General features: G+C 44.4%; 1 protein-coding gene across 1 annotated transcript in view; it reads left to right on the top strand.

Annotated features, from left to right (window-relative positions):
* LOC147708658 (uncharacterized) overlaps positions 1–20,111 on the top strand; it is a 176,897-nt gene that overhangs the window by 39,169 nt on the left and 117,617 nt on the right. Inside the window, exons 9-10 of the mRNA XM_086925759.1 lie at positions 10,427–10,516; positions 12,565–12,636. Coding sequence (XP_086781885.1) covers positions 10,427–10,516; positions 12,565–12,636 — 162 coding nt within the window. The remainder of the gene's footprint in view (positions 1–10,426; positions 10,517–12,564; positions 12,637–20,111) is intronic.

Genomic DNA, 20,111 nt, shown 5'->3' with positions numbered 1-20,111 from the left:
GCAAAGGCCTGTACCCATGTATACATGACAGCCATTTTAGGCACCCTGGCCCTTTTTGCCCGCCTAAGATTAGAATCACCGGCTCCCCTTCTGCGTGTACACGACCCTGCCCTGAAAGGCAGCCCCTTTTTGCTCGACCCACGCAAACCCCCCATTCCCTCTTGAAGAGGCATCCTTCGCCTTAGCAGGCATAGCCCTCCCCCAGCTGCACCTGACTGCCCCCGCTCTCTCATGTACGGGTCATAAGATCTCTCTCTCGCTCTCTGTGTGACTCTGTCCTTGTGTCCACCCTGGCTACCCCTCCCTTCTCCTCACGTAGGCAAGTCATAAACCTTCTTTTGCAAGACCCTGCCCTTGAGAGTCGCGGCCGCGCCTGACCAACACCTCCTTCCCTTCCATGAATGCCCCTCTGTTGACAAGTCTCCCCTCTGCGCCCGATTGTCCACGCGGCATGAATACCACTCCTTTGATGACCCTTTCCCCCGAGTCCGGCTGACCACACATGTCCGAGGCCATCGCCTGGGCCAGGAGATACCATTTACTGCCCTTATTGTATGAAGTCACTCCTCTTCAAAGGATCCTCTATTTGGTCTTAGCCACCCCACCCCTTGGGCTATGATCAGGCGTACACATCCTACGAAACACTCAGCTGCGTGATTGCCCTCCCCTCTTATCAGCAGGTCAAGGGTCCCCATTGTGAATGTATATGGGTAGGATCACCACGAGGATTATAGGGATGTCTTTCTTTTGCGTCATACAGTCCTGATTGTGTTATCAAGTGTTCTGTAGAGTATAAAAACCAGAGTCTCAGCTCACTTGTTAGAGCACCTCCCGAAAGACACTGTGTTTCGTGTCCGAAATGACATGCTCTCCTCATGAGAAATAAACTTTGCTCTTGATTCCTGCTTCCAGCGCCCGTCTCTTTATTTTGGTAACTGATCAATATGGGAGCTAAGAGGCGGTTTGCGCCAGCGGCCTGGGCATCGATAGGATTATGGGCTCGTTTTCCACAATTGGCGTCCCAACGCGGGGTCCATCAGTGACATGGGGTTCGGTAAGAGAGATCCAGACGAAGAAGTGAACATCTAAATGATCGGGGCATGCCTGCCTTGAGAGGGCCCTCGCCCGGCGGCCGATCGACAGAGCTTCACCAATTCTGAACGGACCTCTCTTGCAGTGACCTATTGTCCTGACTGGAATCCCACAGGAATGCTACATGGAGTAAGAGAACGAATGGGCGCTGGAGGAGGAAGTCGAAGAACTGTCCGTATGGTCCGGTCCGGGTAAGATTAAGTAGGGCGTTCCTACGCCTGATTGGTAGGGTGGTTCTATCCACCCAATTGTTGATTGATTGTATTGAAAATCGGTATTTGTATACCGAAATTGCTGATTGTTGATTGTTTGTATTGAAAATCGGTATTTGTATACCGAAATTATTGGTATTGGTTCATTTAGCTTTGAGGGCTACTTGACATATTGGTTCTCTTCTGAGAACGAGACATTCTCTGTTTTCAAACAGCGGCGAATAGGAACGTCGTCCCTCTTTGCAGATAGAGAAGGGTAGGTAATACAGACTTTTGTCCCCGGTATTAATCCGTCATGCCTACTTTTCTCCCCACTGAATTGTTTGAAGTCGATTGATAACCGATTGTTGTTCTTTAAGAATTGTTGAAGTCGATTAATAATCGATTGTTGTTCTTTGAGAATTGTTTGAAGTCGGTTGATAGTCGATTGTTGTTCTTTGAGATCTTCCCTGTCTACAAACTGAGACGAGTAGAAATATTCTGTCTTCCTTTTTGGATAGCGAAGGGCAGGTAATGCAGACATTTGTCCCCATTGTAATCCGTCATGCCTGTTTTTCTCCCCACTGATTGGTTGGTTGCCTGGACATTGTTGTTCCAGGAATTGTTTCGTTTGAGGTATTTTCTGCCTGCAAACAACGTGGAATAGAAATATTCTATCTAGTCTTTGCAAGTAGTAAAGGGTAGGTTATGCCCCTTTGTGAATTCGTCAGTCCTACCCACTCCCCACTGTTTGGGGGGTAGCTCGCATGGTCCGCCCAGGAGACTACCCTTATGGAGGACATATGCTCCCCGCTCATGGGCCATTTAGTGGAGGTAGACCATCTGGTCCGTCCAGGAGGCTACCCTAGTAGATGGAAGTACATCGCTCGGTCTGTCCAGGATGATACCCCAATGAAGGAATATATGTTCCCCTTTTGATCGATAATCTCGTTCCACCCCGGACCATTTATTGGAGGGAACTCGTCTGGTCCGCCCAGAAGTACCCCCTAGTGAAAAGGACACATAAAAATATGAAGTGATCACCGTTCCCTACTAACAGAAAGCCTTAGCTCGAAACACGCTAAGGAAGAGAAAGAAAACTAAAAAGAAATCAGGCTAAGTCAGTAACCCCCTGATGAGCTTTTGACTTCACTAAAAATAAGAAACATTAGAAATAGTTCGTAACAAGAAATCTAAAATGGCGAAAAGTTTGACAGCAAAAATAGCCACGAGGTAGCTAGGCTTCACTGCCTGTTCCTGCTCCCAACATGCCTGCCTCATTGCCCGCCACGCCCAAATAACGGTCACATGAAATAGAAACAATCAAATAGGTACCTACCCTCATTCCGGAAGCTCCCAAAGTGCAACAGGTCCGCGGTTACGCCCATCCGGAAGGCGAGGCCTCGAGGCACGAGGGGCTCGCCTGACCACGGTCGGGAGGAGATGATGTTGGGCAGGCGGTCCAAAGAATGGCAGAGTCCTCTCCTTCTCTCCTCTTCCGCTGCCCTGCAAGCCACGGGGGGGGGGGCTGTCTTGCCTCAGCCACTGACCACCCCCCCCCCTTCTGTCTCTCGCCTGGTCCGACCCACGAAGAAGGCAGAAGCCGAAGGCGAGAATGGCGGCGAATCAAGTAGTCCCGCCACATGTCAAATTCCCTGGATAGTTACAGGTAGTGCTGCCACATGTCGACGCCTGGACAGTTCCAGATAGTCCCGCCACATGTCAAGGGAAAGGGGGGGGCTGTCTTGCCTCAGCCGCCGACCACCCCCCCCCCCCCCGTCTTCAATAGCCAGCACGGCCAATATCGAGACGACGGAGCCGAGTAACGGCACGGGGTCGCTGGAAGGGGGAGGTGACGCGAACGAGCCTCCCCTACCTCCCTCCAGGTGGAGGCTTCCAGCGACACCCCAATGCTCTTACTTAAAGAGGGTCAACATCATAAAGCGGTCCTCTGCCCAGGACGGGCACACGCTCCATGCCTTCTCCCCTCAACCTTGAAGATTCTATAAGAGCCGGGGGGCACCCCGATCCCTCCGCATGGGTGCCCCCGCCCCCTTCACTGGGAACCACGACACCGGTGCAACTCCTGCCGGCACCAGCCTCGGATTGGAAATGGCTAAAATGAAGCCACGGCACGGACTTGTTCAGTTCCGGAGGAACGCCAGGATGACCCGGTAGGAAAATTGTTGCCGCCCTTCCCACTCTTTGACTCATGGTCCATATTTGCTAAACTGTTAACCACATAGCACAAAACTTTTTGAACTACCAACGGAAAGTTCTGGGCCAACCACGCGAGACTAGAGACTTTCTGACTGTGCTGGAACTTGCCTGACCCCACCTAAAATGGCGCCGCCACAAAATGAAACATATTTTGAATAAACTTTGTTGCACCCAGGTTGCGCAGCTTGTTGTCCCGAGATCTATGTGCAGTTTTTGGACAATGAAAATAGATATGAAGGGCGTTGAGTATGTGCTTGGATAATGAATTGACTTGGGGTGGGTACTGATTATGATTTGGAAAATGAATTGGTGTAACTTAGATAACGAATGAGTATTGGATAAATGAATTTTTGAATTAATTGAAAATGAATTCTTGACATGCATCATGTTTGCTCTGTAAGGAAATTTTAATACGATTTTATTTGCACTGCTGCACTTTTATGCAATGAACTGCCACCAATTTCGTTTATTAAAAGTATTTTTAAGAAGAAAGCATGGTCGTTGCAGTTGCATTAATGAGTTTTGGATGCCTTACTACTGTGAGCGAAGAGTAAGTATGATGAAGGATGAAGATCAAAAAGGGACCAGATATCTAGCAGCTACCTTATGTGCCACAAGCAGCCGGAAAAGTGTTTCAGATAACCCTTTAAATGACACCACAGAAAATGCAACCTGACCGTCACCCTTGCACCCGATAAAGAGGGTTACGACCAAGTAGCTCATGTAGATACTCAGATCGTCAATGATTATCTATCTGACACCACTGGTCCCTCTGGGCTGAAATGCCGAGATGGCAAGGGAATGCAGTACGAGGAGATAGAGCGAGTATATGGTAGGTAGAAAAATTTTCGAACTACTGCATGATGATGTGCTTTGAATGCTGCCCCCCCCACCCCTTCTTTTCCTCCCTTCTGCAGGTCACGTCAGAACGTCGGCTGAAGTGTGGAAGAGCGACGGTTGGACCACCGACGAAAAAGGGAAGGGGGGAATATGTGTTTAGTCACTATAACGATAAATTCTTAAAAGACGTAGGCTTAACATGACTGTTCCTCCTTAGGACATAGCGACTGAGAGGATGGACTGACATAGAAACTGGACAGGTACTGAATGACGAAAAATTGACTAGAAATGACGTATTAAATAATGTAACTGGACGTTTGACTAGGTAGGGAAAGGACAAAGAAAAATTATACAGGTAAGGGTTGCCACGGCACCACCCGTCTAGGAAGTTAGAAATATTGCTGATGTTCAAAATGCACTACCCCCTTTCTCACACTCTTATAGATATAGCCAAGCTGTCCGACTGTTCTCCCGATCAATACTTGCCGTTGCCTCAGCCTGGAGAACTTCCCACCACAGGAGGGAACAGAAAAATGGCTTAAGATCCAACCATGGGTAACTAGCACGACCAGGTTAATTACTGATCGACCAGCCGAGGTGTGAGTATTGGTAATTGGGAACGCTCGCAGGCGTGACAAGCGAGAAGGGAAAGGGGGGAAGGGTAGAAAGAGCAAGCACATAGATAAAACCGGATAGTAAAGATACGTAGGATATACATATAAAAACAGATGTTGTAGGCTAACAATTGTTTCCTGTCTTGTCGTGAATGTCTTGTATATGTGTAATACATGTGCCGTCTTCCCTGTCTGAGTTTGTGTGTGTATAAATGTACGAATTTATGTCTTCCCTCTGTCTGTATCTGTGCGTTACCTGACCTTTGCTGTTCCGTGTTGTGAACGCACTAAATGACCTATTTTTGTACACGTCTCTCTCTCTCTCTCTCTCTCTCTCTCTCTCTCTCTCTCTCTCCCTACATGTCATACGTGTACCGAATGGCTCTTTTAGATTGCGGACGACTCTCACTCTCTATGAGAGTCTGCCTATTCTCTCTCCTTCATTGGTAAAATTGTGCCCCACCGGCACCAGTCTGATTTGATACATATTGAACGCGAAGGTGTTCAGCGAAATTGGCCGAAACTAAAATAATTGTATCTCGCCATATTACTGCCTCTCCTTTCTGCAAAAATGAATGAACTTGAATTGGCTGAGAAGGAAAGGACAGGTAAGACGACTAAAGTCTCCCAAATCTGGCCATTTATAGGGGAACTGTATGTCAATGGCACCTTATGTCTGTTCTTCAGAGACGAACGCCAACGTCCAGATTGAACTCCCAACGCCCGGATTGCCCCACCCCCTTTTGCACCCAAGCGCAAGCGCCCGAAGCATCCCCGCCCCATTTTTCGGTAAGCCCCAATTGCTGTCCCGAATATAAACTTGATGCACATGAGTAGCTGTTGACCCTCGAGAATACCCTGTTTTGCCTGACTCTCGATAATGACACCCCCGCCCTGTTCGAAAAGGTTAGCCAGTCCTGATGGGAAATGCTCTGTAAAATGCTGAATATGATGTAATGCACAGTTGATGGGAACCTCACTTGATTTATAAATAAGACGATGAATAGACCTGCCATGAACCCAGTAGGAATACTGACACATGCACTGCTTGGTAATGGACCTCTGACTGTGACCAATGAGCGTATCTCCCAAATGCGTAGAATTGAGGGAGGAATTCACATGCATAGATATCTTCTTTTGCCATTTCACTGAAACCTTGTCTTGTACCTATTCAAAGATTCACGATCACCAAAGGAGATGGGTCGGAAGTGACGTACAGCCTGGCCGCGGATCTTGGGACTCGTGTGACCTCGACCAAAGGTGGAGCCGCAGAGCAACAGGATACGGGACGAGACCGCAACTTCAACGTGGAAAATGAAAAACGGCGAGCCACCTCGAAGCCACTCGCCTGCTAAACCCACGTGTGCCTGGAGTCTCCGTCCCCCCTTCCTTGAGCCCGATGGATGGGCCTGCCTGCTTGTTATCCTTTGCTCCCTTGGTCCCTTTTGCGTGTCCCAGGAACTCTGACCCAACTCCACCCTCTCCCCTATCGACTATTTGAACCACACTCACCCTCTTTTCCACGTGACTTTTTGCCAAAGGAAAGAACAGCATTCCACTGGGAATAGGGTGCTGCCATAGAACTATGGGTGCCGAGCATAAGGCGCCACCAACCGGATTGTTTAGGAAACAGGACTGTGGTCTAACAGCAGAGGACTGACCGCACCCTGCAACGCGAAAGGATAGAACAGAGCTGGACCTATAGCTCCACCGCCGGTGCTCAACAGCGCCAACGAAAGTACTCGGACTAGAGCCTACCAGTGATGGCTCACTGACAAAAAGACACTGGGACGAAGAAATATTGTATATTGAACTGAATTCCGCTCTCAACTACCTGGTCAAAACTGTTCATTGGTTACATTTTTAGTCAGAAACATTTATGCTATGTAGTGCTTTGAAATGGTAGGAACTCGACAAATGCAATCTCCTATGTGCCGTATTCTGCCAAACACATCAACTGTCCATGATTATATACCATATGCTAATATTGACAATGCTAATTCTGCGACCGTGCCTGTTTATATGTACCATCATCGATCACGAAAATGAACTTTTGCTATGTAAAAAGGGGCGACTGTAGAAAAATAGAAATATTGATGTACATAAGCAACGTTCATTTCCCTTTCCCACTCCTCTCCCTGCGCGTACCCTGAATACCGTAAAGCATTTAACTACATCCTACTGCCAGCAAAGGCCTGTACCCATGTATACATGACAGCCATTTTAGGCACCCTGGCCCTTTTTGCCCGCCTAAGATTAGAATCACCGGCTCCCCTTCTGCGTGTACACGACCCTGCCCTGAAAGGCAGCCCCTTTTTGCTCGACCCACGCAAACCCCCCATTCCCTCTTGAAGAGGCATCCTTCGCCTTAGCAGGCATAGCCCTCCCCCAGCTGCACCTGACTGCCCCCGCTCTCTCATGTACGGGTCATAAGATCTCTCTCTCGCTCTCTGTGTGACTCTGTCCTTGTGTCCACCCTGGCTACCCCTCCCTTCTCCTCACGTAGGCAAGTCATAAACCTTCTTTTGCAAGACCCTGCCCTTGAGAGTCGCGGCCGCGCCTGACCAACACCTCCTTCCCTTCCATGAATGCCCCTCTGTTGACAAGTCTCCCCTCTGCGCCCGATTGTCCACGCGGCATGAATACCACTCCTTTGATGACCCTTTCCCCCGAGTCCGGCTGACCACACATGTCCGAGGCCATCGCCTGGGCCAGGAGATACCATTTACTGCCCTTATTGTATGAAGTCACTCCTCTTCAAAGGATCCTCTATTTGGTCTTAGCCACCCCACCCCTTGGGCTATGATCAGGCGTACACATCCTACGAAACACTCAGCTGCGTGATTGCCCTCCCCTCTTATCAGCAGGTCAAGGGTCCCCATTGTGAATGTATATGGGTAGGATCACCACGAGGATTATAGGGATGTCTTTCTTTTGCGTCATACAGTCCTGATTGTGTTATCAAGTGTTCTGTAGAGTATAAAAACCAGAGTCTCAGCTCACTTGTTAGAGCACCTCCCGAAAGACACTGTGTTTCGTGTCCGAAATGACATGCTCTCCTCATGAGAAATAAACTTTGCTCTTGATTCCTGCTTCCAGCGCCCGTCTCTTTATTTTGGTAACTGATCAATATGGGAGCTAAGAGGCGGTTTGCGCCAGCGGCCTGGGCATCGATAGGATTATGGGCTCGTTTTCCACAGGTTGTGATACAGATAGGTTGTGATTCTTGATTTTTCTGTATAGAGCGTGTTTCCAGCAGGGCATCTCTATGGTTGTTTATGGTCGTTTAATGCAAATTTTTTAGCTTGGGCCACCATTCATCTGGGTAGTTCCTGGCTATCAATTTTTCAGTTAGTTGTTCTGCTTGTTACCTGCAGTCTTTTTGTTCGGTACAATACTTGGTCCTCAGGAACTGTCCGAATGGTAGATTCTCTTTTAAATGCCTGGGGTGAAAGCTATCAAATAAAAGTAAGCAGTTTTTTGTCGTGGGTTTCAAATCTGCATTTGTCTTCGAAGTGCCGTTTTATACAAAAACATTCAGATCCAAAAATACCAACTCCTTTTTTTTCCATGGTGTGTGTGAACTACAAAAAAGTATTTTGATCATTTGGCCATATTAGGAAATTGGCTGTAGTCTGGTTGCCTTCCCAAATTAGTAAAATGTCATCAATATAGCTCTTCCAAAGTTTGATATGTTGAAGAAAGGGGTTTGCTCGATTGAGGATTGTATGAGTGTCGAGATGATGTACATAGAGGCCCGCTACACTGGGGACGAAGATACTCCCCATACTGGTTCCATGCTGTTGGAGGAATAGCATATCCTTGAAACGAACTTATGAGAAAGATTCAACTAACTGCACCTTGTCATAACCTGTCAGTGGCATAACGCAAAATGAAGGGCCCCCTGCAGAATGTGATGAAGGGCCCCTGAGTCTCCCTGATCCCACCAATATTAATTGCTCTTTGGCTGAATGGAGGAAGGCAGAAAGCCTGGGACCTCCTGCACCGCATGGACTGTAGGGGCCGGTGTTTTGGCCCTGGCTGTGGCTGAGAATGAATTAACGTAGGAGTACACTTATGATGCCCACACTACAAAAAACTGATCTCTTCGAGAAATTACTCCACACAGGTTCATGCAAATCTCACAACACTAATGATGCTTAGCAGTCAGCTCAGTGGTGGCCAACCAAATAAACCTCACTCACTATGGCCACTAAATGAGGACTGTAAGTTGTCCAGAGGACACCCAAATCACTCCTGGAGCCTTTAATCTCCACTTCCTGACTTCTAGCACATTAACTCTCTTCCAGAGATGCGTGCTCATTTCACTTTCCCTTCGTTTTAATTCCTTTCTCTTTAAAAAAGTGCGACCTACTGTTCACCTTTGAACTTTATAATGGAGATATTTTGAAAACAATTACCATCCCTTGTTGCCACAAGATGTCCTAGTTTCCAAAAAGTTCGGAATTGAGAGACGAAAATATCTGTAAGTTATGTTTGTTTTCACGACCCTTTCAATTATGTTTTCACAACCTTTTGTCAGCCTCTTCACTCAAAAAAAACATCAGATCACATTCCCCAAATTTATTGGGCACTTTTGTAAAAACAACAGCCTTTTTACAAAACAGCAAATTTCGTGACTTTTTTGCAAAATGCAAAATCCTGGAGGGTCTGGTTGAGTATTTCAAAAGTTTATAAACTTCAAATATTCCTTCAGCCAGGTAGCAAAAGCCAATGATCCATCCTTTACATAGAGGAATATTTACAATACATATTTTACAAGATAGTCTTCCTATTAGAGGTCACTTCAGGAAGAACATTTGAAGAGATTGATTAGTGACAAAATCAAAAACACAAATAGAGTGTGTCCAGACTATTGTGTCAAAAATATCGAGGACTAGAATATCGAGTAGGTAAGTGCAACTAGGCAAATGTAAATTTACTATTCTTAACTCCAGATCTACGTACCTTGAAGATTAATAGATATATTGTCAAGGTACATATATGAGGAGTTATATGTAGCAAAACTTTACTTACCCTTAGAAACTGACGTACATGATATTTTTGTCCTCTATATTTTTGACATGATATTCTGTCCCACAATATTTGTGTTTCCGATATTTTGTCCAAATACCAAAGAGATGCGAGCACTTTCTAGGGTCAGGCGTGTACAAAGAAGTGCCATATGAACACAACTCCATGTATAGCTACCGTAGTATCTACATCTTAAAGGAGTGTAGGTGTTAGAATAATATTAAGTCATCTAAATTAAGTTTTATATACTTAATTATCAATATTTTAGTTAATAGTTTTTCTACAATATTATGGTAGCGCAATATTAAAAATGTTATATTCTGACAAACAAAGTTAAGGGTGTTTATTTGTGGACATAGAGGAAGTGAGGGTCTCATTACTAAAGGTTGGGCTTGGCTTTGATCTTGTCTGAAATCCTTTTTGTCTTCTTGTCAGCTTCCTGTATTGCCTTCTGGAACCACCATGAGACAGAGAAGCTTCTCGCTGTTATACAACCCCACACACCATATTGCTGGGAGAAGATTGGTAAGAGTAAGGGTATTTTAATAGATATAAAGGAGCTGTGTATCTGAGCCTTTCAGTAGCCATCCTTGAATGTTATTTGCAGTTCTCTTACATTGAATCTTTCATAAGTACAATCTCATCTCCCAACCCTTGCTTCCAATCCATAACTAAACAGTCCAGTCTCTACACAATCCCTTTTCTATAATTTCTTGTTAGCCCATAATACCGCACCATGCCACTAAGATTTCCTACCAGTATTTACCCTTTCCCTCTTTCGCATATTTGGTAGGTCAGAAACTGCTTCGTTTCTGCTTCCTTAATCATCTCTCCCATTGCATTCCTCACTTCCCCTACCTACCATTGTAGAGTGAATAAGTTTAGTAAAAGTGACCACTTCTGATGGTGATTTTACAATGCCTTCAAGGACAATCAAGTCAACAGGGTCATTATACAGGCTTGCAGTTGACCTTGCCATAAACACCTCAAGGACATTGTAGGAGGGCTAACTTACTTTACCAAATGAACATTTTATGATTTATATGCACAGGCTCCTCATACTCTTCATGAGACTGTATTGGGTAGATAATATTGCCAGTTAAAAGACATTATGTTTGTGTTTGATCTCAATGACATCAACACTACCAACATCCTCGACAGCATGAACAACATCTGACTCACCCAAATCGTTCATGAGTCCACGCACACCGCAGGCCTCAATCTTCATCTCCAGTGACTGCATCAGGTACAGCCACACCACAGAACTCACCTGGACTGACCACTCCATCATTCACTTCAACATCACCAGATCACGGACTGCTGCCCCCAGTCTGCCCAATCCCCCCACTACAGCTGAAGCAAAGTCTCAATGGACACATGGATCAATACCCTCAACATCACCCACCTCATGTCCTCCAACAACCTAAACCAGAACGTCAGAAACTGCACCAATAGCTTCGCTCCCACTGGCAACAACCCACAGAAAGTTCACTAAGTAGGCTAGCTGGGACACTGAATACCTCCGAACAACTAAACAACACCGTAAACAACTGGAAAGGAGGGGCCCGATTCACAGAATGAATTTAAGACTAAATCCTAAACGTACTACTATTTGGTATTCACAGAATGCACTTACTACTTTCCGGATTCACAGAGTGAACTTACTATTTTCGGGATTCACAGAATGAACTTACTACTTCGGTATTCACAGAATAGATTTAGGACTACTAACTTTACGTCCACACTCGGGCCGGAAATTCCGGCCCAGAGGCGGAGCTTCCGTCTTTGGGTGGAGCTTGCGGCTTGGAGGCGGAGCTTCTGGCCCAGAGGTGGAGATTTCAGCCATGGCTAAATACCCTCCTCCGAGCCAGAAGCTCCGCCCCCAAGCCGGAAGCTCCGTCTCCAGTCCGGAATTTCCGGCCCGAGTGCGGACGTAAAGTTAGTAGATAGCACACACTGCAAAGAATAAAGAATGAAGAATAAAGATGCATGAATGTAGTACCAATAAATAGCCACACTGCATAGCCAGACTAATGTTTAGGAAAACGTGCCTCACTTTGCACATGCCAAGATATACCTCACCTTTTTCTGCAAAATTATGTGACTTTCATTAATCTTACAAGTTTATGGTTGTTGTTTTGAATTAGTATATTTCACTAGGATCTACCTTTTTCCATTGGCTATGAACCGACCCAGTTCCTTACATACTAACAAGGTGAACATGTATCCTTGCTGCCAGAAAAATACTTTATACAGTCTATTTATACTCATGGAATGTCTATAGGAAAACTAGCCAAATACACTGCTTTGACACAGGGGCTCTTTAAAGCCTTTAAACCCTTAAGGGTACCATGGCTAAAGATATGACTTTACAGCTAAATAATTTTGTCAGCTCCTCTGTCACATGTTTTACTTGAAACTAGGTTGCTGGCAACAAAATCTGTGTTAAACTTGGGTGCCACTAAAAGGTTTAATGAGAGTCTTTCATTGTGGTCATGGAGTGGGAGTTTGGTGTGGAAAGTGAAAATGGGTCTTAAAGTATGTTTTGCCTAATGCAATTTTTACTTTTACAGCAGCCGCAGTGGTTCCCCACAGGCACAATAATGAGCGAGAGCCGAAGCCTCCTACCTTATTCTGGCGAAAGGGTGAGATGGGACATCAAAGCCCACCATGTTTTTGAGCATTTCCTTCACCATGCGTTTGAGTATTTTCTTTGCATCAGTACATTTTTTTTTTGGTTTTCTATCAATGTGTAGTCAAAAGAAGCAGTCCTTTCTTGCCTGGGTACACAATCTGCTCTATCATACATTGTCTTATCTTACTGCCTCATCCCTCAATGGATTTTAGCCAACAGTGCTTACATCTTTATCTGACACATGCATCAACATTTGGATTTGCGATTCCTAAATAGCGATTTTTAAGGAATTGCTATTTTGGAATCGCAAATCCCTATGCATGTAGGAATCTCAAAATAAATTGTGATTCCTTAACATTATCTAATAGCGATTTGCAAATTGTGAAACGCTATTGGGAATGTTACTCCATTCATTCCTATGAGCCTACAGGCCCATAGGAATGAATGGAAATGCATTCGCAAATTGCGATTGCCAAATTGGTAATCGCAAATTGCGAATGCAATTCCAAGGGTGCCAGGGGGTCTAAGGCCCCCCTATTGCACCCCCCAAAAAAGGGAACGGTGCTCATGTGGCGCAAAGGGCATGTGTGTGCGCCACATCTTACTTTAAAAAATGCACTTTTGTGCATTTTTCAAAGAATGCGTAAATTACCATCAACTTGAAGTTGATGGTAATTAGCAATTCCTAAAGGCACACTTTGCATTTAGCAAAGGGCTGATGCATCGCCTTTAGGGAATTGCAAATTGACATTCCCTAAATGCATTAGCAATTTAGGTCATCGCAAAAAATTGCGATTACCAAATTTGCAAATGGGAATGAGTTCATGCATCAGAAAAAGCCGGTTTCCGGTCGCAAATGGACCGAATCGCAGAATCGAACCGTTTGCAACTGGAAAAAAGGAGGCCCAAAGTTCTTTGAGTTTTGTATAAAGTTTCCAAAGGTTTGTTAACTTCAAATGAATGCTGTTTCATCAAGGTTAACAAAGGCCACTAATTGATTCTTTACATAGATGACTATTTACAATGTATATTTCTCAAGACAGCATAGTTTATGCAAGAGTACTATATACACACAGCCAAAATGTATGAGGAAGGTTTTATATGAATCACTGCTGCTTCTTTCTTTTTTGATTCCAACATTACCAGCTAAACTAGGCATTCACACTCTCAATATAAAAGACACCACGATCTTCTGGGTAAATTAATGAAGTAAATAGGACTTTCCCTAGCTTTGTCAATGCATATTTAATGGCAGCACCCATCTTAATGTCATTCACAAGTAGAAATATGGTGTCCTTTACATATATTTTACAAACGAGTCTATGAGAATTATGATGCTTTTTGTGATACAACATTTGGAATACAACATTTTCAGTAATATATGCAATTAATTTCATGCCCTCTGCCAGAGCCACAAACTCTACCATCACTATTACCAAGATCTACTGACTTAATTTTATTCTTGTTACTCCTTAATGTTAAGACCAGGACATGGTATTGAAAGACCAGAAATGTGTAATGGACTAGGGGCCATATTATCAAGGAATGGCGATAACATTATCTCTGCTTTAGCATTAGGAAACTACCGCTAAAGCGGCGATAAGGGGCTTGGTAATATGCCCTTGAGAATTCCCATAGAAGCCCAGGTTCTGGTGTGAACCTGGGCTTCTATGGCAATTCACAAGGGCGTATTATCAATCCCATTATTGCTGCTTTAGCTGCAGTTTCCTGCCGCTAAAGCAGCGATAATGTTATCGCCATTCCTTGCTAATATGGCCCTAGATTGGTAGGAAGCTCGAGAATCAAGATTGCATTGAAGTACCAGAGAAGAAGCTCATTCCATTGTTTAAGCTTTGCACCCAAAACTGATATAATACATGGAACTACTCTGCCAGAGTAACTTTTAATGGATGGTGCATAAGAAGCCTCCTCCAGCTCTGCTGACTTAGGCCCAGTCACTCAAGGAGCTTGTGGAATCCAGCAAGCTTAATAAGATGTCGCTGGACTACCAAGGTCTTACAGGAATGCTAGAGACATCTTAGGAAAAAACACACATGCGCACACCATGCATTGTGTATCTAGTCTGTAGACTTTTGAAAACTCTTAGATTATCATACTCAGAAAACTCTAGTGACTATTGGAACTTCACACATTCAGGATAAGTATTCCGGTGCAAGAGAACAACTGACATGAGATTCTGTCGGCTTCTTTAGATCACTACCTCTGAGATTCCCCAGACGCGATGTTGACTCATCAAAACCTACAAAACTAAAAAGGTGTACGTGGACTTCATTATTTTCCAGGGAAGTTTTCAAAGATATATATATATATGTATTCCAGACGTCCTCTCTCAGTTGAAAGAAGGAAGGGACACAGCGGGGCTCTTTTGAACATTTATTGGAGAAAAGTCGGCATGACCGGTTTCGGCGTCTAGCCTTTTTCAAATGCCACAGTTCGTGAAGGGTGTATCCGTCAGGTTATTATTGAGCTCCTCTCATGATGCAAAGGCTCAGCTGCAGCGCATTCCCGTGCCGACGCCACAGAAGCCTCTGCCACGGACTTCTGTTCCCATCGTGCACCACATTGAAATTCAATGCGCCACAGGGGTAAGTAACCCACGAATTTGCAGGGAACAAATGTTCTTGTGTCCCCTACTCCCTAGCCCATGCCATCAGTGTCACGTAGGCTGGAAGCGAAAGACAATGCAGACGCCTCTCGGGAAGTCCCGGACCACCACCAGGCAGCAGCTTCTTGTCAACACCGATAGGCAGGCGGACTGTGATATACCGATACCTCGGGAAAATACAAGTTAGATTCCTAACGTCCTGTAGTTATGACAGCCCAAGCAGGAAGGCTCCCTTCAAAAGTGCCACAGGAATGCACTTGTAATATTCCAAACGTCCTCTCTCAGTTGAAAGAAGGAAGGGACACAGCGGGGCTCTTTTGAACATTTATTGGAGAAAAGTCGGCATGACCGGTTTCGGCGTCAAGCCTTTTTCAAATGCCGCAGTTCGTGAAGGGTGCATCTGTCAGGTTAATATTGAGCTCCTCCCATTCCGTGATGCAAAGGCTCAGCTGCAGCGCATTCGCGTGCCGCCGCCACAGAAGCCTCTGCCACGGACTTCTGTTCCCATCGTGCACCATATTGGAATGCAATGCGCCGCAGGGGTAAGTAACATATACATAGCTAGCCAAAAATTCACTCAGTGTGGCCCTTTCTTTTGGGTTGTGTATCGCTCTGTTCAAAATACATCTTTGGAAAACTATATATGATATATATATCGGATATGAGATCAACCAAGGCACAGTAGACAACCATCCGGCACTCCAGGGTAGGGTTTTAAAATGTACTCAGTTTATTATTAAATGACGAGTTACATCAACGCGTTTCGGGAGTCAATTTCCCTTGTTCACGATGTTAAGCCACCATTTTTTTTAGGTTAAAATACAAAACACAGTGGTAGTAGAAATTGACAATGGACCCAGTGTTCTACCTATGGGACTCTGCCTGATAGAGTATAGCGTTACAAAAGGGGGTGATGATGGACGGAGCATCTAAACCAATCAATCACTCACACCCAGTCAACAGATCTGGGTTTAATCCATCACCGTTCTTTAGCCCACTCTGCCCCCCCCCAGTTAAGACATGGCCATATGCAAATCAGTCTGACCCTGTGCCTCTTGAGAACAGTCCAGCCCGAACTGCCAAGCCATGCCTTCCCTGGACCGGATTCGAGCTTCCTAGGACTGGTTTCTGGCATTACAGCCCTCTTCAGCCAGGCTTGCTTGAATCCAGTGGCAAAGTGTGCAAGGGACTCACGTCTGAGCATACCCTGCCAACTTATGGCGAACCAAGCGGTACAAAAGGGGGTGGTGATGGACGGGCAGGGAATGCTCAGACGTGAGTCCCTTGCTCACTTTGCCACTGGATTCAAGCAAGCCCGGCCACCACCCCCTTTTGTACTGTTGTGATAGAGTATAGCGGCCATATTTAAATGTGTTACTTTCAGTATTCACATATATATAAATCTCAGAATCAAGGTTACTTTCCACTTGTTCTCTGTTATCAAGTTTTAGTTAGAATAAATGGAATTGTATAACCATAATTTTCAACTATTAATTGGGAATATCACTTCCTCAATGTTGTATGTATATATATATATATACATATATATATATATATATATATATATATATATATATATATATATATATATATATATATATATATATATATATATATATATATATATATATATATATATATATATATATATATATATATATATATGAAAGCTCTCTCCTTCCCGGTCCCGGGTGGAAAATAAAGACAGCACACGTGGGAATTCTCGTTGTTAGCAATCTTTACTCGCACAGACGCGTTTCGGAAGCTACGCTCCCTTCCTCAATGTTTACACCGTAATGCGCGACCTGGCGCCATTTTATTTCAAATTTACAAACAACACGTGTTGGTAGGTGTAGAGAGAGGACTGACGCAAGAGCGCCATCTTGCTAGTACAAACATTCCCTGTATTAGCATGCATGAAATAAAATAAAATGTCACATTTCATTTATGATTGTTGATGTCAATAAAACATTAAAAAACCTCTCATATTTATAACGAGGAATTTACAACGTAATTTTGCCGTGGAAATTTAAATGGCAACCTTCGAGTTGCCACAAGCCGATCCACGGCGAGATCACAGTCCATTGCCCATTGTACTAAGGAGAGGGTTACCTGCCGATCCACGGCAAAATTACGTTGTAAATTCCTCGTTATAAATATGAGAGGTTTTTTAATGTTTTATTGACATCAACAATCATAAATGAAATGTGACATTTTATTTTATTTCATGCATGCTAATACAGGGAATGTTTGTACTAGCAAGATGGCGCTCTTGCGTCAGTCCTCTCTCTACACCTACCAACACGTGTTGTTTGTAAATTTGAAATAAAATGGCGCCAGGTCGCGCATTACGGTGTAAACATTGAGGAAGGGAGCGCAGCTTCCGAAACGCGTCTGTGCGAGTAAAGATTGCTAACAACGAGAATTCCCACGTGTGCTGTCTTTATTTTCCACCCGGGACCGGGAAGGAGAGAGCTTTCATGTTTCAAGCGCGAAGCTCTGACGCGCTTAGACCTGCACCCGCTGCGAGAGTGCCCCGTAATTTGGAGCAGTGAGCCTGGATATATATATATATATATATATATATATATATATATATATATATATATGTGTATGTGTGTGTTTATAACTTGATGATATACACTTAATACATATATATATTTAAGCACTGCAGATGTGTATTTAGAATAAAAACTCTATGCTTATTTATATTTACTTCTCAACCTTTTGGTTATGTTTTTGCTATAAAATGGTAGGACAATATTAATTTGATATCCTCCAATACAAAGTTGTGGGTAGAGCAGGATCGTGAGCCTCAGTAGTAGAGGCTTGAGTTGGCCTTAATCTTTGCTGAACTCATTTTTGGATTCTTTACAGCTTCCTGTATGCCTCTCTAGACACCACATGAGACACAGGAGTTTTTCATTGATTTTGGGCATCCCACATCGTAATGCTGGAAGAGTATGGGTAAGTGAAAAAGTATTTTAATGGAGGAAAAGGAGCCAGGTATTTGGGTGTTTCAGTTGCCCTCCATGCATGTTCTCTAACATTGGATCCACTATAAATGTTATTTACCACACCCTGCTCCCAATCCATAACTAACCTCACCAGCCTCTAAACAAAGCTGTTCCTAGCATTTCTCATCAACCAATAATACCTCTAAACCTTAGATGATCTTCTTAGCATCTCCACTTGTTGCGCTGTCATTAAGCCCACTTCACTATTCCACTATGCTTCTTTTCTTGCAGATGATTTCCCCTTTCCTCTTCTTTCCCCTTATGTCTGGATTAGACGTCACTCTTCTTTTAGCTTCCCCATTTCATTTTCCGGCACTTCCTCACACACCTACCTAACCTACAAATACAATGTAAATAAGTTCAATAGGTATAGATCTTCATACACATTGGATATTTTTTGGCTTGCTAGTTTTAACCACATCCGTATTTCTACATTTACATGCACGTGCTTTTCATAGAATTCATGAGATTGAATCAGGTAGATAAACTTGCCATTTAAAGGAGCATGTGACCACCGTATTAAATGCGGGCACTGCTAAAAACTTTGATGAAGGTTTTTCATTATGAGTATGGTGTTATGTGGATAATGGAAGTGGGCCTTGGAGACCGTTTTACCTCATGCCATTCTTTACCACTTCAGCAGCCACGCTGGCCCACCGCAGAGGCAATGATGAGGCAGAACAACAGCTTGCTGCTTTACTCTGGTGAAAGGGTAAGTGACACAGGATTTCAAAGGCCATCAGTTGTTTTGAGTATTTTCTTTGTCTCAGTGCATTTTATCTACTTGACTTCTAGCAATGGTGGATGCTCTACAAAGCAAATCTCATCCCTTGCCCTCGGCCCCCGTCTAAAGAAAACTGTACAACCTCTTCTTTACAGCATCCTAATCTTATTGGCCTCTGGGTTTTGAAATTACTGTTTCTGAAGGTTTATCAATGGCAAATGAATGCTGTTTTTGCAAGGATTAATAAAGGTCACCAATCAATTATTTACACAAATGAATATTTACAATGCACAATTTGCAAAACAGTCTGTCTCCCATCCTTTCGTATATTCCTCCAAACTATCCCACACTTCCTTCACATCCCTTTTCTGCACCTACGCAGAGTAAACTCATTTATCAAATCACAACCACTTTTAGTATTACATCTTTTTATTAAACAAAAATCTCTCGGTACATAAGATGTTTGCAATAGATGCTAGGTCTACAACAGGGACATCCGCTGTAAGTACAACATAAAACATGTAAAGCAAAATGAGTCCCCTTTCCTTACCGAGATGCAGCCGAATAAGATGCTGGAATACAAACGTCAGGTGAGAAAACAAAACCCCCAACCCGCCCCAATTCCAACCCTGGGCCCTCCCCCCTCCCGACTTACCCACCCGCCGCCCTCGTTCCAAGTCCGGTTTCTCCTTCCTCTCACATACCCTGTCACACAATCGGGGTTCCATCATCACACTGGGATAGTCGAAGCAGCCTTAGTTAGCGGGGGCAGGTCACCTCTCTGAACTCCGTGGCCAACAGTGATAGAAAGGGCTGCCATAATTCCGCATATTTGGTTCCCTCTCCCGCTGCCACCAAGGACAACTTTTCCATTCCTAAGACTCACCAGAGCCTGCCCAGCCAGCTCTGCAAGGTGGGTGTCTGCGTCGTACGCCACAGGGCCAGGATGGTCTGCACCGCGGAGCCCAGGGCGATTGCGATCAGCCTCCCTCTCCTCGCCTTAAGGGGGAACGTAATGGTGTTTGGGAGACCCAAGAGGACATAGGCCGGAAATCTAGGAAGCTCTGTGTCAAAATGTGTATCAATTTCATCTAGAACTACCTTCCAGAACCCCTGGA

Source organism: Lissotriton vulgaris, chromosome 6 (assembly GCF_964263255.1).
Source record: "Lissotriton vulgaris chromosome 6, aLisVul1.2, whole genome shotgun sequence".
Classification (NCBI taxonomy): Eukaryota; Metazoa; Chordata; class Amphibia; order Caudata; family Salamandridae; genus Lissotriton; species Lissotriton vulgaris.
Note: the sequence above shows the minus strand (reverse complement) of the source record. Positions and strands in the feature narration are given on the sequence as shown.